The 25553-nt window shown below is 41.0% G+C and overlaps 1 protein-coding gene and 1 long non-coding RNA gene across 4 annotated transcripts in view; one reads left to right on the top strand and one right to left on the bottom strand.

Annotated features, from left to right (window-relative positions):
* The window catches only part of LOC139775706 (uncharacterized), a 127216-nt gene that overhangs the window by 6558 nt on the left and 95105 nt on the right, over window positions 1-25553 (top strand). The window contains exon 2 of one of the 2 annotated variants that reach the window (XR_011718906.1): window positions 4000-4240. This is a non-coding gene — a long non-coding RNA (uncharacterized lncRNA). Of the gene's footprint in view, window positions 1-3999; window positions 4245-25553 lie in introns of those variants that run through there. The other variant, XR_011718907.1, reaches the window with a different exon arrangement.
* LOC139775697 (tachykinin-like peptides receptor 99D) overlaps window positions 1-25553 on the bottom strand; it is a 74378-nt gene that overhangs the window by 3832 nt on the left and 44993 nt on the right. For both annotated transcript variants that reach the window (XM_071711931.1, XM_071711930.1), the window contains exons 3-5: window positions 13928-14146; window positions 10076-10226; window positions 2121-2317 (exon numbers count right to left, since the gene is read on the bottom strand). In XM_071711931.1, the coding sequence (XP_071568032.1) occupies window positions 2121-2317; window positions 10076-10226; window positions 13928-14146 (567 nt within the window). The remainder of the gene's footprint in view (window positions 1-2120; window positions 2318-10075; window positions 10227-13927; window positions 14147-25553) is intronic.

Genomic DNA, 25553 nt, shown 5'->3' with positions numbered 1-25553 from the left:
GATTATTCCTTAAAACTGTCAAGATAAAGTTATGCCTTGTTGTATGGATAATTTTGAATCAGATAATCTTTGTTCTTTATACGCTTAAAGAACATGAATGATAAAAAGTTGTCGTAGAGTATTTTGCAGATGTGTTGCAAAGAATCAAGATTATCCATATGCCATGATGATTTTAGTTTAATATTTTTACTTTTCATATTATAGATCGCAAGGTTCCGTCTTCATCAAAAGAAAAATCTCATGATATTCATGAAGATAGGATGATTTAAATCATGCATATTACTAAAAAAAAAACCTGATTTCCCCAAGAGAAATATCCCGCTGTCATTCAACTCAAAGACACAATTCATGTGTCACATATATATTCATTTTATACTTCTCGCAGAGAAGGAAATTGAAAAATAGCACTCGCGGTTCGCAAAGTTTTCTCATATACGGCTCATATTTTTTTCACGATACACACGGGAAAAGAAAGATCTTTTAAGAAAAGCGCGTTATACCAGAACCGCATGAATGTCCGGAATAAAAAGTCCCGCGTATATACATGCAGGGAGAAGGCTCGCTGTAATCCAATTATTACACGACTCTACTGCCCCGTTGTTATTATTATTCACCGTCATTACGAAATCGCGGTCCGGACGCGGAAACACAATGATACCTGCGTATCGTGTCGTATATGAATATTTATGAGACCGGAGCGTATTCTGTCGATAGCACGCGGAAAATTGAAATCCGCACGTTCGAGCCGCGAATGTCCGTATCTCGTAGCGAGGTGTCCGATGTATTACATTTCCATCAGTTTAGTGTTTTTGACGTTGCGTCTATTCTTTTTTTTTTACGGACCAATAAATAGCGGCAATACCGAGTTAGTAAGGAACAAAACGTGCGTGTGACGTGTAAGAGGAGTTTTGGGGCAGGATGGTAGCAAGGGAGGGAGGAGGGGGTTCGAGCCACGGTGCCCACGGTTCGATCGACCCTCGACAGTGTTCCCATTCCCATTCCCATCTGCGGGCGAAGCGAAATTATTTCGATTGCTCTCGGAAGATTCGCGGGGCTTTTCTCGGTGAACGTCGGTCGGTCAGCGACGTTAACCGAACCAGTGTGGCAACACACGTATGTGCTTAAAAGCAACATCCCCGCGGTGCCATAGTCCGGTTCTATGATGATACGAATCGCTTATTTCGCATGTATCGGAAATCTCGGTCTGGTCGACCGCGTTTCCATTATCGTGGAATATATTCAGCATTCAAATTGATCGTTTGTGTAAACGTGTTAATGGCAACGCTGTTACTTCCTGTTCCTGTAATAACTTGGGGCGTCATCCCCCCTCCCCCTCCTTCCATCCTCCGAAGTATCTCTAAAGTCGGATGAGCTTATCTTCTGTGTGCTAGATTGGATTAACTCTCGTCAGTTCGTCAAACACTCTCGACGGCGAAATAAATCGAAGGCAATCAAATCTTCTTAAGCAAGAACATTAAAATAAAACTGCACAACGATTGCAATAAGTGACTCAATTATTTCTACAGATCTTTATAGGTTTACAAAAGTGTAAATATATCTCATTATTTTATCTTGATAACTTGGAAGTTAAGAAATACAATTTGAAAATTGTTAGAATTTATGTGTCACGCTTTAACAAATGTGAGATATATCAACGACAGTTGATAGAAACTTAAACTCCCGCGTCGAGAAACTGTAATGTGTACTTCGAGAGCGGCTCGGATATTTTGCACCGGAGATTTGTGTTTAATTTGTGTAGATCCGCTAATTAACATAGAATAATTTAAGTTAGTCCTTGCGTATCGCGATAGGCAAACTTAGCGAAGCGAAACACCGCGCAGAGATGTTGAAGAAGGAAACTTTCGCGAACTCTGTTAACAAATGACGAGAGCCTAGGATTCGTCGATACGTATTTGCTTATCTTACGAAGTTGGTTGAATCGGCATAAGGACCCTTAAGAAATAATTCTCGGATTACAATGCTGGTGTTACGAGAAAATCCAACTTTTGTTATAACATATCAAAATTTTGACACATTTCCGAGAAACGTTATTACGAATAACAGAGCAAAAAGTGGTCGTTGTGAATAGAGTAGGTCGAATAGAGAAGCAAAAATCTTACCTAGTATTCATCCAACAATAAATTATGGGGTTGTACATGCTGTTGGACATTGCCAGCCAATATATTCCCAGAAAGACCTCCTGGATGTACGGTTCATTTGTAATCTCTGGCAGATATGACGCCACTATGAAGTACATATGAAACGGAAGCCAGCACACTGCGAATATTACTACAACGACTATCATCATTTTTACTACCTGAAATATAAAGAAAATTCATATTAATCAAGATATAAAAGGCCGGTCGTTTCTCCACGATTAATTTATTGTAGAGTTAGATCTTTCCGATAAGGAAAGCGAAGATATTGCTTTCAATATCTTAAAAATGTTATTGAATAAAAGAAATGTACATTATGTAAATTATGTTATTCGTTTCATAACGAAAAAAGCACAAAAATGTGTCCTAAGTAGATAAACGTAAATCCTTCTGTAATAATTCATATCAAGATTTTCCCAAAAAAGACCGCAATCAGTCGCGTTAAATAATTAGAACAGTAATAAATTACTATTTTAAATTATATCGCCTGAATAATACATTAAGAGAATAATCAGTTCGCATGTTTCATATTTGATTAAACTCGGGAGATTATACATTCTCCCGGTCATTTTAATATGTAAATGATCATAATTATTTTATAATATATTATATAGATGTATTATATAAATATATTAATGTAACACATGATTTTATGCAGTCAAATTGTCAATGATTTTAATGAAAACACCTGTTAGATTCGCGTTCGCACACTCATCCCGCGCTGTGAATGAGGATTCCCGCGAATAGCGAGGGAAGTTTCCCGTATTTAATATATTCTGTAGCACGCGCGTATCGAGATAATGCGACTAATTATTGGCGCAATGTGAAAATAAAGCTATCGATTGTTTCCACTTTGCCAGTTTCGATCGGTAATTTGTAGCATGGCAATAAACGCTTCTTTGAATATGCATTTTCTGCGAAGAACTTTTACGGGTGATTAAAGCCGCGATAACAAAGTACCTGTAACATATCGATTTCCCCGTCGTTTTTGTTATTATCTCGAGATTCAATTTCGTCTTTCACTCCGCGTTATACTACGCTTTTGTCCGTTCGAAGAGGAATTCCCCTTTTCGTTGAAATTAACGACCTACTCAACTTCGTGCAGGTATAGTTCTCGTAATCAGTTGAGGACAGCTTGTAGAAGACGGTTATTTGAGAAATAACTTAAATTGGATTTCTTGAAGTAGTTATGAGCTGTACCTCATTATCTTCTTTGGGTAATTAAAAAGTAAATTTATATTTCCCCCCGTGGGTGTGGATACGCGATTTGCATTACACGTACAACATAGATCTAGCGGCTGATTCGATTACAATTTACAACGATGAATCACTCATCAATTCGCATTCAAAGAGATAGCTTTGATATTTCAGCGCAAGCACTTTGGAAAAATTGCTTGGAAAAAGCGCAGCGAACGGTGATATTCCCTCCGAATATTTATGCCCGACCTTCGGCAAGTGTTTGTGAAGCTTTTGAGATACACCCGGCGCACATTTTTGTTGCTTCTATGCTACATTCTCTACGAAGTCGGATAAGAATTTGCATTTTTCTCTCTTGCTCGAAAAATCCATGATAATCGCGCCGGCGTTTTGTTCGAGGCAATGAATTTTGAGTAGCTTCGCTTTGTATAATTTATTTTTTCTCTTCTTCTTTTTCTGTATTATATATTCTTCCATACTATCTCTTTCTTTAAATCTACAAAACCGTTAAATAGATAAATCAATTTAAAAAAAAATAAAGAGAAATTTATTTTGCATTATTTGCGACATGTAATATGTCATTTTGAAATTAAGAATTGACTAATCGTTTCATTAACGACTAACGTTTAATTGTGTCTCTTTTAAGGGAAGGAATCGACCATCCGGAAGACTCGAATGCCAGAAGGGAATTGGTGGGCAGTATATTTCATCGCTATCGGCACCGATTCTTCCGGTAAAGAAATTAGAAGAATTGCTCCCTCGTCGTTGCGGTTGCTCCCGAAATAACAGAAAGTGCCGAGGGATTCGATCTTATTCAGCCCACAGACGTCTACTTGCCGATTTCTTATTCGGAAAGAGAATGATCCTATTGCTTCTGTCGCCGCTGGGTAAGTAAGTATAATTAAGGCCAAGAGAGAAGTAGATCGCCCGCGCGTGTTTGCGTCCCGACGACTGGTCACATTATCCGACACCTCCTTTCTTCCTCGAAATGTCAGACTTCACCACCAGCCTCACTGTTAGTTTCTCTATTGTTCTCACGGGTTCGTAGTGCCGCGCGCGTTCACACGCCAGCGCGTTTGACACGATCTCAGAAATCTTCCTTTTACGAGATATATTTCAACGATGTAATCACCATAAAAGAGGCATTATTTATTGCTTGTATTATCGAGCCAAGTATCGCAAACGTTTCGATATCCGAAGCATTTCGGATATTACATATCTCTTCTATTTTCTCGACGACGAATTAATTAGACGCCATTGTATTGCCGCTACACGTTCAAACGGACGAGACAAAATTGGATTCTTATCTCGTTCTCGTAAACGTGCTAAGCATTGAGGTTCCCGTATTTATTATTATTTATACTCGTATTTCTCTGTTGAGAGAATTTAGCCTTTAGAGAGAAGTCCTGATAATATGGATTTATTAAATAAATGTTGATAGTTTAGTGTTTGTTATATGATATTTGCAATCGCGATTTAATTGAAGAACTCAGTTTTTCTTGAGATACAATCTGAGTTTTATTTTGTACAGTTCAATAATCGATTTTTAATCGAAGAGAACATTAATAGCTTTTTAATCATGTTTTATATTAAATAAAATATAACTACTAAAAATAAAATTTTTTTAAAATAAAATGACTATTGAATTATATTTTGTCTCAAGATATGAAACTTTATTCTGAATATCTCATCTAAAACGCTTTTCGATATAAAGTTCATACGACAATTATAAATACGAGTTTAAGTTAATCATTTGTATGGATACGTGGAACAAAAGATATTTGATGTAACTTTGCGAAGGTTAAAGGTTATTGCGAGAGTTGTAGGTGTACGTAAATACTGTAGACGTATTTACGCTTTAAGTTTAAGAGCGACACTTTGAGGAGTTTAAGTACTTTAGCTCTGCGGGTTTATGTTTCACGCGCACCGCACTTTGCGTGCATTTAAAATTTCGCACCATAAACAGCTTTTTAAATTTTCAAGAACACTGCGCGTCTATAGTTCTTGAGAAACACGAGAGAAATATAACGCTCGTATAATGAGCTGAAGGTTTCGCGTTTGGCGGTTTTGGCTTTACTCCATTCGTATGTAAATCTAACATGGAGCGCGTTCGTATAATTTGACTAAACTGAATGGCGCCGAGCAAAGCACTCCGCTTTCGAATAAATTTTAATAAATTTTAATGAGAGAAACTTTCTGAAGATGTCGAAAAAGAGAAATGTTTCGGGGATATCTTCTCGCAGAACGAAAATAGATAATATAGAAATTATTTGTGGGTCAAATGAACCCGTAACGTTTTCATCGCGGTAATTGTCAGTAACGCTGCGGTCTGCCTATAGATACGGGCCATTTGTCCACATGTCGTACACCGAAACTCGTACTTGTACACAAGTAAGCTCTGTAATGGACAGGAAATCCGTAACTTGCGCGCGTACACTCGCGGTCGGAACATTGCGTCGATACGTATGCTGAATGGAGTAGCGATTCTCCGAATGTGGCGGAGAGAACATCTTTTGTAGTCTAATCGAAATCCAATGCATTCTCACCCAAACATTCCGAGAAGGCGCGCTTAACTAGATTTCTCCTACTGTATAGCGCACAATCTTCCTTCCTACGCGTATTTTTCAATTAAACAACGCCGGTGCGTTATCTCTTCCTTTTATTTTTGAAACGGATTATTACAATGACGAGACTTTATAGACTATTAGAAACAGAATATTGAGGGGTGCGTTTATACGATCGTATTTTAACTGCTCAAATTATGCAATGTGACACGAAATTAATTCTCGCTCGTCCCATTTTGTTTATATACTAGTGCTTTTAAATACGAAATATAAACTGTTAATAGAATTAAATTATTACTTTATTCTTAGGCGTATGAGTAAAGAAAGCTTGGTAAATCAGAAATTAAAATTAAATATGAGGGCGGAGAGTTGAGCAATTAAAATTCAAACAGTAAGCTGCGTCGCGGTTTATTCATTTTTCACTTCACTCAATTTTATTTTTTTCATTATTACTTCGGCGTCTTTGAATATAATCTTATCGAAAGGTAAGGTTGTTACGATGATTAATTACTACATTTATGTCGTTATAATAAATGTTCTACGCAGATTTCAAGGAAGTATGCCAACGTAATTTTCGATACTAAACTCTTCTTTTGAATTTTTAAGAGTATAGAAATTAATAAATCTGTCAACTCTACGTGAATTTTAATTTAATGCTCGATCAATAATTTCAATCTGATAATTTTCAAGCGTCAAATATTCTTATATTGTACACGTTTCTTATGAAGATTTTCGATGAAGATTATTAGAAACGTATCACGTTTGTAATTTATACACAGTCATGTGCGTGATAACGCATCAAAGACGAATCACAGATTCAGTTTCTTCTGTAATATACGTCCGGGAAAGTATGCCATCCTTCTTGCACTCGTATCGACCGCTTCGTTGCGAATTCATTACACGTCCATTTAGGACGACCATTTTTATGTTCGATAATCACATTCCATCTATTCTCTTTTCTGCGATTACTCTACTCGATTAGATAGTATATTCCAGCATTAATTGCGTTTATATCGTGTGTTTATATATATATATATATATATATATATATATATATATGTGTGTATGTATGTATGTATAGAGAGATATTTTATAGACGTATATAATAGACTGAACATTTTGATTGGAGAGCTTTCGGCAAGATCTGAAGGACAGATGATATGCTTGCGGAAACGCTTCCTTATCTATAATAATTGTGACAATTAGAAAAGGAAAGCGGCTCTGCAAGCATATCTTCTGTCCTTCAGATCTTGCCGGAAGCTCATCTAATATGCAATGGCAATGTTCAGTCTATTATATACGTCTATGCATTTTATATATTACCGTGCAAATGTTGAAGATATTTGGTCACATTTATCACTATTTCACATAATTTATCGCGTCCCATTTAAAAAGTTGCAGCTGCAACGTTCACGAGAACAAAATAAAGGCATTGGCCGGAAGGTAGAAACTTTTGTATCTAATCGTTTTTCACTCTTTCGGAACGCAGATCACAAACGATTGTAGGCAATATACGCTTGTAGGCAATCGATACCCGTTGCTTGTATCGCGAACGTGCTAGAGTACACGGATATTTTTCTTTGAAACAAAGGGATCGTCCCCTCGGGGATGCGTCTCCTCTCTTTTTCTCTCTTTGCCTCTTTCTTCGGCCAAAAATTAACTAAGCGCCCCAAAGTCGTCCGTGTTACTGCCCATAGAGGAATAGATGAAACTTTCTCCCGCAAACTTTATTGACCGAAAGTAGTGGAGAGAGTTGAAGTCAAAGCGTCGGAATTAGAAGCCCGCGAAGGTGCAGGCCGAGACTCGTCTAATTACGAATTATAGCCGGGCTTTAGGTTCAAACCGCCGCGCCGTTTCTGAGGTACGTGATAGCAGGATACTGGCCACCGAGTATCTCGTGGAATATCTCGAGTACACGTGTGATCTTCGCTCCGTCGTTAAGCTCGCAAATAGTCATTAGACATCGTGTTTAAAACTAATTGGGAAAGTTCGTTTTTTAGCGAACGCTTTCGCACCGTCACGTCAAGCGAAGGACCGTCGCGTCGTAATCACATTTTCTTATCCCGTGCGCAGCAAAGAACGCGGAAAGAGGAAAACGGAAAAGAAATTATCAGTAACATTGAGATGCGACTTTCTTAAACGCTTGTAGACGTTTGCGAATAATATGAAATACGCACCTTTCTGTAGGTCGTCCTGCTCTTACTCAATATATAGTTAATTTAACTAAAATGTTAATTTAACTAAACCAATAAAGTTAAAATAATACTATTTTGTGTTAAAATAATAAATTTCGATACACATGGTAGTTAAAAATAATAAAATGTTATTTAACTTAAAGTATCGGTTTAAAGAACTTCGCCCATTTTGGGCTAATCCAAAGTAATCAATCGTATAAAATTTTATAGATAATAATGGCAGTATTAAAGAAAACATAATTTTAGATCCTCAAACCTCCGCCGGAAGCAGTTCTGACCTCCTAATGTTATTTTGTTCGTTGAATGGCTCATCACAGATCTATCCAAGATGACAAGTACGTCATTATTATACTTATTGTTAGAAGGGATCTGTATTAGAAAAATATTTAGCATATCCTAAATACCAAATAATCAACAGGCAGGTGCCTATATTGATTTATATACCTATACATTTTCAATCCTTTCATGATGCCCTATTCTCATCTCTGAACCCGGATAGCCCAAAACCCTTATGAAAATGGGCGAAGTTCTTTCATTCTTTAATATTTAACAGTGCAGCGCGGTAAACTGCTGATTTTAGCTATAAAGGGTCTTTGCGGTCTGCGAAAGTCGCGCGCACCCGTTCATTCATCATACAGGCAATAAAAATTACCATAGCGCCATTAAGATAAGAAAAGACAAAGACGTATTTCGGATTTTTTGCGTGTAAGCAGGTTCCCATTGCCGCGCGGATATTATTGGAGAATCGCTGATGTTATTCATAATGGAAGAAAATCGTGGAACCCTTCGCGGCCACTAAAACAGAGCCGATAAGCCGAGTTTACGAGGGTTGGATAAGGCCAATATCATCAGGCTGCGCGATATTATCGTTTCATGCGAATCTTAATGCCACTCGCATGCGTTTCCTCGTTGCTTCTAATAGCGATGTCTGGTGTTACGCGATTATGTGGCATGGCTCGTATTTGCAATCGGCCGTAAATGGGTTTACGTCATTTTATCGTAATCATCAACGCGTCGCGATCTTCCAAACACTCGCCGATCGCGGATGTAATAATACGTCTCTCTCGAAAAATATCGCGAATAATTTGTATAATTTATAAGTATGTCTTATATAATAACAATCGTTGATACGTATAAGGGAAATAGAAGATCGGAGATTCCGATGAGATACGAGTGACTGTGATAGAGCGGAACAACTGCGAGCGCGAAATGCATTACACGATCGCTATCGGTAGCCTCCCTCGCCGCGCAATGCGCCAATAATGCGTAACGCTATTTTTCAACGGATATTGCATTGATGCGACGAGAATATGAAAAATAAGGCGTGACGATGCAACGCTGTTGCGATAATTGCATGTCCGCATGTAAATTCCATTTGTAAATATGAGGTATTTATAAATTTATTTGATATCCTGCAAGAGCGGTGGAGTGAAACCACGCGGTTATTTGTTCCTTTTTCGGACGCGCGACGAACGAAAAACTAGAACGTGAACAGAATTGTCTAAAGCTCCATCTAAACTTAATTAATTGAGATAGTTCGTATATCGGTTTTGGCTGGGTTTCGGGGCGGAAAAGCGGGATAAAGAGCGTGCACGAGATTACTTAGTTGCATCACCTCGTGTAAATACCCTACAAGTGCAGACACGACACTGCACTTTAATTACTTAAACGCCATCGAGCACAGGGGGCATATAACAAATTCCAACGCGAGTTTATGAAGGTTATTAACATCCGTAACTTTCCTCGTTCGCGAGTATTATAAGCGATGAATTTCGCTTCCTTTACGGTCGAATATTATAGTTGACGGAAAATGAAACCGGAAAGAGGAAGAGAGAAAAATCTTATTTCTTTCGCTTAAGCGTCTTTATGCTTTTCCGCTTTAAACCATCTTTCGATCGTGGTGGAACGAAAGCAATTTCAGCGTTTTGAACTATGCGCGGATATTAATTCATTTTATACATACCCTCCGTTTGCTCCGAATGTTCTCGAGCTGTCTGGCTGTGGCTTCCCCGATGCTTTGCGAGCCCCACAATTCCAGGCCGACCCTGGCGTAGGTAAACGTCATGGATCCGATTGGTAAAAAGTATGTCAATATCATGAAGATAACGTTGTACCTGAAAATCAATTAAACTCGTACGCCCACTCACAAGAGCAAGTTTGTTTGATGTAATATTGAGAAATATCTATTCTACGTGCCTCAGAAATCGCGCACTTTTTTTCTAGGACTCTTTGAGGAAACTAGGAGTCGACCTTTCTCTTCGGCTAAAGAGTATATTCAAGGCGTGATCTCATTATTAAGTTGACATCGAGAATTAAAATATTTTCGTGCTTTAAAAGCTTTAAACAGACAGGAAAAATCTTATTTTTCCAGTTAATTTCACTCTTCTTTAACAGAAATGCAATTTAAGATTTAATCACATTACAGTCTCTTGAAATCGGAAATTAAAAATAGAAATTCAAAAAGAAAAATAGATTGCGCGCTGGTTTTTGTTAAGGAAACATCGATTTTATAATCATCATTGACGGCAAGTATAATTCATTGATATATTCATGATTAAATTTATCGCAAACGCGGATGTTTCGTAATTGCGCGTATGTACGACCTAATTTGTGGTTTAACCAATCAAATTTACTAAAGTTGATGTTTCACGAAGTCATGCAGATGTTATACGTGTGTAGCACTTTCGACATAAATTTACATCGAATGGCGCGAGAAACGATGACACGTGATGCTCAAAGGGGGGAATGAAAATAACGTGGTGTCGCGGTCCCGCGTGGCACGCTTTTGTTCGGGAGCATCATAGCACGTAATCCCTTTCAAAGCGCATGTTAAATGCGCCGATTGAGCGCCAAACTGGAAAATAATACACTGCCAATTCTCTAACAAAAAGTGCACCGATCACGGTGGCTGATATTATGCGAGCGCATATATTATTAGACCTAATTAAACCGGCGAATGTGTGCACGTCTGATGTTGTTTGCTGATGAAAGCGTATCGATGGCATTATCAAGTTGCAATTGGACAGGCGAGTTAAGCCGAGCTCGCGTTTCGACGCGAAAACGCGTGTGTAATCATTTACATGTCGGCGCTGCCCGGCTAATGATAATCGCGTAATTGCCGTTAACCTTTAGCAGCGGGATATAATGACCCGCGCGGCGTGTCCGGCGAAATTTATGGGGAGATGAGGACGGTTAAACGAATTACGCGTAATGCATGCATAAGTTATAATGCCGTCGGAGCGGAATTTGAGATAGAAGGCGAGCGGAATTTCAAAAATTTACGAGATTAAAGTATTGCGTGAACGAGATATTTTAAGAAAAGAGGAAAATGTAATCATTTTTTCGCGCGGTCAATCAGTTTTAATTCGCGTTGAAAGGCTAAGAGACACGGTGACTGAATTACCACGCAAAAATCTCGCGTTTTTAATGCCAGTGGCGAGAGCATGCCGTCGATACCGCAATTTTTGCCGCTAATCCTATCCACGTACATTAATTACGGTAATTATGACGATCCGAAAGCGAATACGGTAACAACTATTAATTTGAGCATTCAGCTCATCGTGACGAGGACGTTAAAGCGTCACTCTACATTAGGATTATTAACAAACGGTAATGAATTCATTAATAAATTATCGCGTTCGTTGCAATCAGATTACGAGGCGTCGCAAGTTATTATACAACTGTCGAAATTCCCGGTTTCACGCGTTACGCTTGGAAAGCACGGCGTCGATTCCGCGAACGAATAAAAACTACCGGCGCATGAATTCATCGGGTTACACTCGCGTAATCCCGATTTAGATACTTTACGCGGATTTAAGCTGCAGAGATTCGTAAAAGCTTCAATCGTCAGCGTTTAATGGTGGTGAACGAGTAAGTGCTCCAGAAGCAGAACTTTCGAGGAACACGATCGATGGAACGGCGCTTTTCGCCGCAATACGTGATATTTACACAAAATTGCTTCTGCTACGCTTAAGGATTAGGCGAGGATTAGACGGCGTCTGGGAATGTTCGGAAGAAGGAAATGTATTCGAAAAATCTTAAGAATATTGGAGGAAAGTAAGCCAATCTTATGCGACAATACATATAGATTGGCTTAAATGCGAAATCGTATCGTGAATGGAAATCGTGTACATCCTGGGAATAGATAAGTTGTCGTGAACGGTATACATTTAGCGTGAATTGATGATTATGGTTGCCCTTGCATGAATTTGGTGATTTATTTAAGATATTTTTAATTTTTTTCTCTTTTTCTAAACTTTTTACTTCTCCTATGATTAACTCTTTTTTCTTTTAAATGATTTAATATATAAAGAATAATATAAAGATTGATAAATATTTCATATTTATATATACGATATTGTTAATCCATGTCATTTATAATTATTATAGTCTTCATAATTTTAGGATTTACGACTGTAACTAATCTTCATTAGTTTAACGCTTGAAGCATTGTATAATGATTATAGGGTGTTATCCTATATAATTTCATTATAACCACACCTTTGTAAGGTGCGGCTAATTTTACGCATAGTATAAATTCTCTCTCTTTCTCCTTTCTTTATCTGCTATCATTTGTCAATGTATATGTATACTATGTATAGCCTCGTTACTACGCCAAGATGAAAGCATCCGACTAAGCTTATAATCTCGACAAGTTTCGAGCGATCAATCTAGCAGAAGCCTTTGTATCGATCAACTGATGAAACGTACTTCGAAACGATTTCCTCTTACACTTCGGTTAAGTAAAGACGGAAGGCAAGAGGCAAAATATGGGCTTCGTGTCGCACGAATATGACAATCATAGGAGCGAAGAGATTCTTAGAAGAGGGTTAGATCGAGATAATGAAACGATGGATAGAATCGCGTGAACTTGGATTAAGCGACGTGTAGTTATTTTGAGAGCGACTGTTCGAAACGGCATTTATATCGGGATCAGAATTCTCCTGACTACCGTACTATATTGGGCGTCGCCTGATGTGCGTGATTTTACATGACGTGCCATGCACGATAGCGCCGCGAGCTTCGAGTATACCGTCCGAATCTTTCAATTAGGGAACAGCACTCACCCCGTTATCTCCCGGCGAGTACATTTTCGCGGACCTATCTTAACGAACGATCGGAGTACGAAGCGGATACAAATGTGGAACGCAGTTCAGATTTTCATCTGTAATTACAATCCGATCAAAGCTCGATTTAATCGCGCATGATTGGAGGCAAGTATTTTGAGGACACGCGATACACATTTGCGATGCACCGAATCCAAGGTGTTATTAGCTCGATTTATCGCCTATCTCGTCGCGGTATCAGGACTGCAAGCACTTTGCAGTGAAATGAGGGACTCATTGTGCCGACATAGTATGCGTGGTGCACACGCTCGTGTATATGTGAGGAGACAAACCGTCTGACCGGCAGGCACAATCGTTTAAAAGTTATAAACCGTAAACAGTAGTATTGCGTAGATATGTGCGTATATACGAGGCAATGACACTTTTATGGGTCTCCAGAAACGCTTTTATCTTCTGTGACATGCTCGACCATCGGTGCATTATGGAAAAGAAAATGCGAATGGCAATTCCGTTTAACTACGATGACTCATTGTATACGTAAACGCACGACACAGATCTTCGCGAGGTACTTACGCTCTTAAACACGTTATTGTTCAGTAATAAAATTGAAACGAAGGAGCTTACATCTACATATTGATTAGAAAAATTATTAGAGAAATAAATTTTTGTGAGAGAATAAGCGAATGTAAATAGTTTAGAAAATACATGGAAGTAAATTTTGCAAGCATACAATAAAATGTTTGGCTTACAAATATTCATCGTAGCTGAGTCCCTGGTCGTTTGTGTTCGGCCAATCGCCGTAGCAGACGACGCGGGTCTCGCCGTTCATGTAGTTCTGAGTGTAAGTGGTATAGAAAAGCAGCATCGGTAAAGACAGAATTGCCGCGATGATCCAAATTACTGTTGCAACGCCCAGCGTCGCCTTTTTCCCCATACGTGGTTTCAAAGGATTCACGATGGCCATGTACCTAAAACAAAGTCCATATTAATAATTCTGATCGATAGATAAAGATTTTGATTGTATAAGGACGGCCTAATTAGAGCGATTGTTATTCTTAATTACAAGTTAAATCAATTCGATTGAAAAGGTTAAATTAAAATATTATCCGCTTGAAATTATTTAAAAGACTTTTTAAAAAATATATATTATTGTGTATGAGGCTGGAATAAGATTGTTATCGGTGCGGAACCAGCAGCACATCCATATCACTTATAGAACGCGGAAATGCTTATTACTTTTATCAAAATGAAATTGTGCGCCGCGAGTTTCAAACGCGTTTACGGTGTCGGGATCTCAGATGACGTGAATTTCGTGATAAAGTCTTCCGGATGATAAGGACAGGCTGCATCGTGGGATAATAGATCAGGTAGCGTCAGCTTTTTTCCCCGAGACGAGACGAGAACGGAGAGCGCGCGCGGGCAAAAATGTCTAAAACGAGGAAGACGCGAAGGAGACGCAATAAGACCTAACGATAATATCATAGTCGCGATAGAGTGAAATCATGTTTGCGCGACTGATGCATCGCCGGAGCTCTAAGAGTCGTCGAAGGCGAGCGCGACTAATATTGTAGATAGAGAAAGAGAGAGAGAGAGAGAGAGAGAGAGAGAGAGAGAGAGAGAGAGAGAGAGAGAGAGAGAGAGAGAGAGAGAGAGAGAGAGAGAGAGAGAGAGAGAGAGAATCAGATCAAATCGTAAAATTCGTATTACTAAAAGCGAGCGAAGATTGCTGCCAGGAGGAAGGAGATGGAAACCGCTGGTGGAGCGTGTCTTTCTGCAATTCGACGAATGGAGGTTCGTGCTTGAGGAAGGTCGGTTCGTCGTTCGGACAATAAAGCGATGAAAGCGCGAAATCCATTTTCTAATATCCAGCAGTCAGGCTATTTGATGAGACAACGTAAGGTCAAATCCCAGCCGCGTGTCAGGATTGTGTTCTCCTCCGTGAAGTTACGGCGACCCTTCAAATACTATCGCGACTGATTCCGTCTTTACGCCTGTCGAGGGTGGATTCAGCGGCAATGTTCTCTTGAGAAGTCTCGACCTGTGTGAAGTTAGCACCCCATTTTTTAAATTTTGAAATTCTAAAAGTTGTTCCGGGTTGTTCCTAGACTTGTTCTAAATTGTTCCAGAAAATCAAATTTTTAAAATAAAAATATTCGCGAAAAATTAATAAAAACGATTTTCTGACCTGGCACCCCATTTTTCGAAAATCGAACTTTTCTAGGTTATTCCAGGTTGTTCTAGTTGTTCATAACATTGTTCCAAAGTATTAGATTGGTCAAAAACTTTAAGAGATATTGAAAAAAGAAAAAATTTTGGAAATAATAGTTTTTGGCCATTTATTCGTAAATAAAATGACTTACAAAACTGTTGATGTAGAACATATTTATAACCGCGTAGAACAACTTAGAACAAAATTTTTAAGACCAGAACAAGAACCTAAAGGGCACTTTACTCTTCATCGAAAATATTATTTTTAGATTTTTTTAGTTAAAAATCTTGTCCCAGGCTTCCCGTTTTAAAATTATTATATCTTCCACTAGCGGTCGAAACGTGAGAAGAACAGATAATGAGGACGATAATGATGAGAATGATCCGTGGTTATACGAGCCTTCGTATAAATTGGTCTTAATAACAATATCAAATGTCGGATGGATTTTTATCCGATTTCATATTCAAGCGGAAAAACGTTGGGGTATAAGCCGCTTTGTAATTTCGGGTAAAATTCTAGTCAGAATTTTACTCCCCTGACTGTGCATTAATGTGACTTGCGAAGAGAATAATACATTTATGAGTTATCGCGGATAAACGACGTGGAAGTCGAGAAGGTTTCGCTTAGGGGAATAGAACAAGATGGTAGTGAAATTAATGGACAAAGTAACATTTTTTTCCGTCTCGCTGTGACCTACTTCGACAGGCTATTCGTTTAGGGTCCGTATTTCCAACGGCGGATAGTACAAAGACAAACGCGTCTACGCCTGAGATGACGTTCGAAGCGCATTTACGATGCTTACAGTCGTAAAGATCGTAATATCGATAATAAAATTTTCTCTCGTACAAACTACGGAGGCGAGCCGAGCACGCGTTCCACCTTTTTGTTCCTCCCATGTTGTAGAAGCGCGAAAGCCGAGCACGGATTATTGTTCCTTCGAATAGAGTTTCAGCCTTTCGCGTGGAGATCTGATCGAATCCGAGTTTGATCTTGCCCTGAAAGGAACGCCGAGTGTTTTTCCTTTCCGAGCTACCGTACATACATCCGACGTTTCAATTCCTCCATTCTATTCTCAAAGATAAAGTTCAGAAGAAAGTTCGTCCCTCGGTTCGATCGCATTTCTCTCGCCGCGTCACTTCTTCCCCTCGCCGCTTTTACTTCTGTCCCTATTGTTCTTCCTCTGTCTTCGCGATTTCACGCAGACTGTCTTACGTTCACGACTTCACATTGGCGTGCGAAAGCCTGAAAATGTCTTTCAAATAAAATTTATTTCTCCTCGGGAAAAATGACAGATTGATAAAACATCATTTTATAAAACATATCGATTTAAACTGCATTCTGTGTTTCCAATATCAATTGTAATTTTTATTTTTGTGAAACGTGTTTAGCCTTTTGCTTTTCAATATATGTGTAATATCGATCTCTTTAAATGATAATAGTTATTCCATTTTTCGAAAAGGTTTGAGATTCTTGTCGAATTTGAAGAAATGCGGATAGTGGCGTGTTTTGCATAGAATGACACATCTCGACCTTAAACGTACAGTGTCTCGCTTCGTAGGTAGATAGGAGTAGCGGACGAGCTGCATACGAGCAGCAGACAGTTGCGATTCGTAGGAACATTGTTGCCGCCAAAGGCAAAAGAGAGCAAGAGAGAGAGAGAGAGAGAGAGAGAGAGAGAGAGAGAGAGAGAGAGAGAGAGAGAGGGGAAGAAGTAGAGACTGCACCAGTCTGACTCTCTGAAGCCGAGCTTTTAGCGTAGAATGGTCTTTAAACATCAAGGAAATATCCTTGACGTTTCTCAACGTGCTTTTTGCCCCTTTCGTAGATGTTAATCCAAAGATGAACATTAAGACATGATAGTAATGCGTACATGGATATACGCATCTCGAATTCCAGATTCTCGGGAATTTCGCTCGGTCCTTGGCGGTACCGTGAAGATTTCCTTATTTACGCTCATGATTTAACTCCGAGCTGACATCAATGTTTTAATTTAAAGACAGAATACACGCTATTTACGATATAATGCGAAATCGACTGAAATCTTGAGATGGGAGCGTTATATTGCCACTTAAGTTTTAATTCCGCGCTGTTGATTTTTATACGATTTTAAATCAATGCCGTCTATTTTCGGTATGTACTGATAAATTTACAAGCGTAAATTCGACGTAGTTGAGAAACTCGTTGAAATTTCATTACAAAAGCAAGTCGCGATTGATGAGAAAAGTCGCGTCAAAACATTGCTTTTTCGTTATCTTTCAAGGATTAACTTGTAACGCGTGTACGTAACGCTGGAGATTAACCAGGATTTTGCAGAGGTAGACAGATGAAACTATTAGGAGGAAGTCGGGTAAAAAAAACTTTGCTTCTCATAAATTACCCACAAAGTCGGGTTGCACGTACACATATGGCTACGTACACAGATGGTTTTGATGCTTTAATCGTCAACCTGTTTCGTATTCGGCTCGAGTAAAACCCGTTTTTACCTTTTTGCAAAGCCATATCTCTCCCGGTACGGCGATGCAGTCATCATCTACTCGAGAGTAGGGATTGAGGAAAGTCGACCTCCTTGCGTCCGATTTATACGCTTACTCGTACTACTTTCAATCCGCTATGGCTTTTCTTACTTCAACGAGTTTTAACCTCAGGGCTACATTATATATTTTCGCATATGGGGACTGAATCTCTCAGAGACACAGTTAGATATTTTCAAAAAACATATTTTTAAAAATACATATTAATTTTTTTAGCAAAATATAGACGTTATAAAATATGATTATAAAATTAAAATTTAAATCTACTTGCTAAAATATATAAACGTTTAAACAAGGTGATGATTCTTCTTTAGGCCATTTTTATCCTTTTTTAAAGAACTTATATAAAATTAATTTTTCTTATGGATCTGCGCACATTTCCGTACCTATGCTACAGATATTTAAGAGACGCCCTTTGAACGATTGTTAGATATTTCTTGAAGTTTCATGTTGAATTTTAACAAGGCTCAAGATCTCTATTGGAAGTTTTGCAAGATAGATGTTTCTTGAAAGAAAGATAGCTGTCATATACCGCACGTTTACCGAATGTGAAAGAGGTACATAGGAAAGTGGACTACGAAAATTCCCAAGAGTTCATCTTCCGTCGGAGGTATCATCCTTTGGGGAGAAAGATGGTACGAATTGCACCACTATGTTTTGCTGGAACTTGAGAAAGGTTTCGAAGATCCTTCGGGTCATGGTCCTCCGAACCCTCTACTACATCGTCACGATAATAAATTACGGGGGATATTAACCTACGTCCCCTTTCGAGGACCAACTTAGGAGATACGTGAAAGTTTCGACGAGCAAATAAGTGGCTGCGAGATTAATGCGATCTTTCGCGCATCTTCCTAAATATGATACCGCTATGAATTTTGCAGTTTCAACGTTACTCTAGAAATAAGCCGCGAAACATAGTTTGCATTTTCTTTTTTACTTCACCGTTTGAGACGTGACACGCGTAAATCCGTCAAAGAAAGGTTCTTTCAGCGCGAGAACGAAGATGCCGCTCAAATATAATTTGAAATGCAAATCGACTGTAAGCGGAGAGTATGAATTCGCAACTAGTTTATCCGTTCTATTTTGGGCGTGTGTAAAATCACATCATATCACTTATGTGTTGATATTACAATTTGTCAGAGTACAAATGTGCTATAATATCGTATTCAACAGTCGTGATATTCTGACAATGAGACATACCGTCGAGATAAATTTCCTTCTTTTCGCAGATTTTGCAATTTTCTTCTGTAATTTATTACAGTTGCAATTGAACATTCCGAGGCTTGAGTACGAGAATTTAATTGATATCTATAGCGTGATTTACATTATACACAGCGTTGAATTTTGCCTTATTAGATCTTGCGCTTCACTAATCACCCATTATTCTCGCCGACGACGCGACGGAGCGGTATTTTCTTGCAGCGTGATCATGAATTACGTTTTACAACGTAATCCCTCGGCTGCTCACGGCTGCTTCGCCGATGCAATGCATATTTTATCAAGCCACGTCACGCCCGACATGAATCCCTCGTTACCGTAATCCGTCGCGATGAACGTTCATCTCGACCGAGCTGACCGACGCAGATTAACCCGTCGAGAGCGCCCGGGCTAAGTTATCGGTTCTTGCATCCTCCGGTTGCCCGCCCAGCTTCTTGCCGTTCTCATCCAAGCAATTTCTTATCTTCGCCGTTGTTGCACTATACAGTTCGTACTATTCTTTTTTTCCGTTTGGCACCGCGCGACGGCGCGGCGTCCCGTCGCTCCGTTTCCGCTTTCCGATTATAATTGCCACTGTAATTTGCATTGTAGTTTACGTCGAAGTAATTACAGTTGGTACCGTGTTGCGCGCTTCGTTGACGGGTGCGGTTCGCCGTTCAGGAAGCCGTTCGGCGCGTCGTCGACATCGCGATAGCGTCCGCTCCCTTCGTTGCATTATTATTATTATTGGCGAAGAGAGGACGTTGATCGATGATGCGATTCACTACCGCCCGCCACTATCGGCCGATCGATGCTTAATCCGCCGGTGCCGCGGCCGCCAGCCGTTGACGTCCGGGTCGGCGTTGACGTTGGCGTTGTAATTGTGGCGCGTGCAATTGTAGTCCGCGAGCTGACATTCGACGACCTGGCGGTATTCCAGAACGCCGACGAGCGAACAGTTTGCCGGTTGAACCGACGGCTGCTCCCTCCGCGCGCAAACGTTTCCCATTCGCGGAATCGCAACTCGCTTTGTGTGACTCACGTTCAGATTAAGCCTTTTGATTCGGGTTACCGGTACACCAGCAGATACGCGCTGTCGACAGCGAATTGTGCACAGAGGGATTGCGGTGACGCTAAAGGCGTCCACTCCGGAGTAGAGGTATCGCCCGCCACGATCGGATGCGCGCTCAGGAAATTGACGCTTGCGTCTCCGTTTACCTTCGACCCCCACGCGGTGATTCGTGGTGTTTGCGCTCGTTTCAAGACCGATACTCGGTCGAGTCGGTCGAGCGACGACGCTCTCGGCGTTTAAGTCGAACGCAGATCCATTATGAGGCGATGAGTAGCGTTTGATTCGTAATTTCCATCGTTGACCTTCTGATCGACGTTCTAATCGACATTCTCTTTAAGACGAGGCACTTCGTCTTGTCTCGAATTATCCCGTGTTTGCCGAGATCGATCGATCCCTGGACGACGGCATCGGAATTCTAATCGGCCCCCCAATTAGCGGGATAGCGCCGTCGGTATTTTGATTAAAATTTGCGTTGCAGTTCGTATCTACGCCCCCCGTCTATTTATGTTATTTATGCTAGCCGATGATGTAAATTCTACGACCGACCGAGTGGAGAGGTGTCAATGTGTCAGATGTTTTGCGGATTATTTGAATATCGAGTCATTCTGAAGGCAACTCTCTCTCAAACTGTCATTGAAAGTTCTTTAACGCTGTCAGCTTATCATAATCGTGATGGTTACGTTGGTCGCCGACATTCCAATCGCCCTGTTGACATTTTGCGATGCATCTGTTGCATCGTAATGCGATGGTTAACGTTCCTTGGCTTTTCGTGGTCTTTTCGCTTTCGCCGGTCCCCGTTTTACGCATTATTAATACGCGGCCGGTGACAAATCAGCGGAATAAGTTGTTTCGGATTGTTTAGCCGCCGCAACAGGTTGCGACTCAACAGGTTCGGTTGCTTTCGCCTTCGAGCGTCTACTCAGACACCGCCGATGCGTAGTCGGGTTTCGTTTAATCTGATTTTCCGCTTGAGAACCAGGCGCAAACGTCCCCGATGGCGGAATCGCTGCTCGGAATCGTCGCTCGCGGTTCCGCAAGAATCCGCCCTCGGCATACAGGAACATTCGACTCGGGACTCCGGTTTGCGTGGGGTTTCCGGTCTCGAAAGGATTATCGTAGTCAACGCGCGTCTTGATAAGTTACGATCATTAATATTCATTGCCACTCGCGTTGGTGGTATATATAGCGCGATCGCCGAGCATCCACAGCTTGCATCCGCGCTTTATCCGTGCCGAACGATGGAATTTATTATGTCGTTTTTAAACCGTATCGATGACGTGCGCGACGTTTTGATTGACGGCCAACATTTGCGTTGCGGTGGCCGACGTTTGCGTGTTGATCGGAGCTGCAAGGCTATCGGGACACGCCGTGCAGCAATGTCCCTTTTAACGGAGATTTCTCCGGAAGTTTTGTTTCCGAACGTGATGACTGACGTGGAGGCGAATGGTTACGCGGCTCGCGGTTGCTATTATTCGCGATTCAAGGTGGTATTGGCATTCGCGTTGACAGCCGCTGGTGTATCCGACGGCAAAATCGATGTCGGCGGGGTTCCGATTTTAAATTCTACTTCCTTCCGCCCGCGTCGACTCGCGTTTTGCCGTCAATTTTATTGGCCGCTATCTCTGGCAGGCCAGAAAGCGATGCGGTACTCAAATATTCGCCCGGTTTTTCCCGCAACGCTCTGGCCAGGAAGTGACTGAAGTCGGCTTAAGTGATCCATTCCTGGACGTTTGATTGAACCGCAAACTGCTTGCTTTCGCAAAGCGATGATATTCCAGCTACGAACGCTATTAACTTCGGTATTTAACATGGTATTCACGTTCGCGTAATAACTACCGCCGGGATTACCCCCTTTCGCTGGAATTTTGTGAGGATAACGATTTTATCCTGGCGTCTAACAATTCCGCGTTTCCCGTCGACGCAGACGCGACGAGGCGATTGAATTTTCCGTGTTTACGCGCGCGGTCGATCCGGAACTGTCGCTGAAATTGTCGTTCACGTTGTGTTATACCCGACGTATTGTTGCTCCCCGTGTTGCTTGTCGAATCGTTCAGATCCGAAGCTGCGTTTGATCGGCGCATCTCGCGCTCAACGAGGCAGACTTTATCGCGTCTTTGACTACGCGCTGATCCTCGTTCATATTTCCCGCGAAAGTGCTCGTAAGCGTCGCTTCACTACCCACGTCAGATTCTCGCAGCGAAATCCAGCTTTTCGAACTCGGATTTGTCTTGGAATTTTCTTTATTCCGCGATCTCTTGGAAGATATTTTTATTATTAAACGATTTAATATCGTTTCTGTTTGTCCTACCGTCGCTCAATTCAATCTAGCTGCTTCCTCTTTTCCAGAAAGCATTATTCGACGCTTCGTAATCCATGTTATCCCGACCAGAATTGAGCGTCTGCGGCTTCCGCAATAAATATCTGGGTGAATATATTCTAATCCTAATCTGAAGAGAGTGTCAAACAGGCAGCCGGTGGAAACCGATTTCCGCATCAATTTACTCGAGTTGTTCAACGTGGCGTAGCGTAGGTCGGGGATAGGGATCAACTTGCAAACTTCCATGAAACAACGCTCGCGGACAAACCAACTTTTCGCTATAAACAATCCAGCGGCGAAAGACAATCCGGCACTCTCATACGTTGGCAAACTGACGTTGGATCGCTGAATATCGTTTGGCAGGTCTACGTATCGTGATCGCACTTCCGGTACGAGCAAAACTGACGAGCAACAACGGGCCGCTGGGATAAACTCTTTGATTATTATCAATGCATGGAGGCGCATAAACGTTCGATATCAGTTCGCAGTGAAGTTTCGATAAAGAGATGCTTGAGGAGAGTTCGCTAGATCGAGTCCGATAGTTAGATACTGCTTGATGTCTGTCGATTTCGATTCCGGTAAAATAAATGCGATAGATAAATTGAAATCTGTATAGATTATATTCTTGGAGAAAATCAATCACGTGAAGGTTGTTATCTTGATTTATTCCTTCGATTAAGAGGCGTTTCTTTCTCGAAATTCCAAGATCGTTTCCTTGATCGTCATTTTGTTAGTCAGGTGCCGGATGGTCGTTAGCAGTAAGCAGCGTCGTCGTTGTAACGATCGTTAACGTTCGAGGCGACGCGCGACGGTACTCGTTAGTCGACAGAATTCGACGCGGTTCCTCAGCCAGATTCTCGTTCCCTTCGTGCAAGGTTGCATTTCGCTGCGGACTCTCGTCGTTTAGAGCGAGGATTGCCGTAATCGATCCGCGTTCCGGTGACAAGGTCCGCGCTCTCGATCGATCGAGGAAATTGAATTGTGGATCGTCGTCGCTTCGGGGAAAAGAGTTCGCCGGTCTGGTCGCTTAGGTTCCGACTTGGACGACTTGGACTTGGGTACGACGTTGTTGAAGAACTGTCGATTGCACTTGATGTCTCTTCCACGTCCTCCGATAACGTCAAGTCCGAACGTCACTTGACGCCTCTGTCTTCGGCATAACCGCTATCGAACCCGAGTTTGACCTTTCGAACGCGAGTTTGATCGGAAAAACTTTGTTGTATTGTTGAATCCTCTGCGGCTACTCGAGTAAATGCATACGACATGTGATTTGTCTGTATCTCCCTTGCGATCGCTAGGTTGAATTTCCGTTCGAGGAGCGCCACGATATTTTTAGATATCATCGAGTTTTCACGTGTACTTATAGTAGCGTAGTAGCGTCACGTTTACGATCGCGCTTCGCGTAGTTATTCGCGTGGTGGGTCGCGAGATTGTAGCTACGTTCGTAAATTCTTCACTCGAACATTGATCACCGCGGAGGTTCGAAACAGGCGTGCCGCTACCGACTGTCAAGGATATAGTCGTGTTGTAAAACATGGGGCTCGTGCACTGAATTCACCATCGTCGTCATCGATCACCTTGTCCTAAATTAAAGGCGAAACTTGTGAAAAAGATTCACCTTATTTATTTTCTTCATTCCCTAAGTTATCCATTCTGTCTCTGTCGATTAAGTTCTTAAATTATAATCTATATTAAGAGCTCTATTAAGAGCACCCTGCACATGGACGGTTAATCAATAATGACGATAAGGGTTAATAATTAATAGAATTTTAAGATCAATAGTTTATAAAGTTAATTAAATCGATGGAATGTGTTAGACACATTTAGTAGGATATTAAGATTAATAACTGATAGGATTTTACCAAGGCGAGTATCGGCAACAGACGCGCAGTCGGGATCGGAAATCGCGTTGCACTGTCGGAATCTATCGCTCAACGTGAATTTATACTCTCCGGCTAGCGTGGACCAATCTGCCACGCGTCCACCAATAAGCACCGCTTTTATCGATGCATCGACGGCGATATTAGCCACGCTATATTTCGGCCTTTAATTGAGTCATTTTTATCGATCCTCAGTGCATGCCTCAGTTGCCTCAGTGATCCCCAGAGCGATATTTCAGAATTTATTTGCTTTCGCTTCCGAGATGCTCCCCCGTCATTTCTCGAAAACGTAAACGTCCCGACCGATCCGTAAACGGCCGTTAACGCGTCGTTGAATTCTCATTGAATTTCTAATATGACGGATCCAGTTGGGGGAGTATAAGGCCGGATTATTTTCGTTGCCGCCTCTGGCGAACGTTATTGTCGAGTCGAAGAGGAATATATTTTTCTCCCTCCGGGAGTTTCACATTTCTTATTTTTATCGCGTGGCAAAGCAACCCTCTACCGGGTTCCGTTTACAAGTACGGCTCGCGACGGTGGTTGTCACGCCTATTGCGCGGCATTGTTTCAACGCGGCTCTCATTTGAATTGGTATCGGAAGCATGTACGTGACATACCGCGCAAGGAGCTAACTGCGCCCCCGTCGTCGTCGTCGTGCTGCGTGCATTTCCCATGCGAATAATGGATGCCAAACATACGCAGAGACGTTATAATGACGTCAACATCTAGAAATGCGCATTCTTCAAACGCGGATGTGCCCTATGGTTTTATGTAGTTCCTGCAAATGTCAAGTATTGTCGAATAACAGAATTCTCTATTTCCAGATGCGAAGTCTTTGGAATAATATACTTCTCTCCCTCTCCCTCCCCCTCCGCCTCTCTGTCTCTTTGATGTCATATCTCTTTAAGAATGCAATTACATCGTGTGCACACTGGTTGTATTTACCACGCGTTAGTATAACGTATTCATTGTAGTATTTGACATCTTGAACCCCGCTGTCTGGTTATTGCACAATATCACAATATTAATCTTTAATTTCATCGTGTACGTTACGACATTCAACAAAGGAATTCTTCCTGGTCTCGAGTCTTAATTTCAAAATTATAGTCGTTAATTCTAAAAATAAGCAGACGAGATTTTGCTTATAATGAAACCTGAACGATACTGGA

Source organism: Temnothorax nylanderi, unplaced genomic scaffold, assembly GCF_030848795.1.
Source record: "Temnothorax nylanderi isolate EJ_2023f unplaced genomic scaffold, tnyl_v1.0 TNYL_tig0102_pilon, whole genome shotgun sequence".
In the NCBI taxonomy this organism is placed as follows: Eukaryota; Metazoa; Arthropoda; class Insecta; order Hymenoptera; family Formicidae; genus Temnothorax; species Temnothorax nylanderi.
Note: the sequence above shows the minus strand (reverse complement) of the source record. Positions and strands in the feature narration are given on the sequence as shown.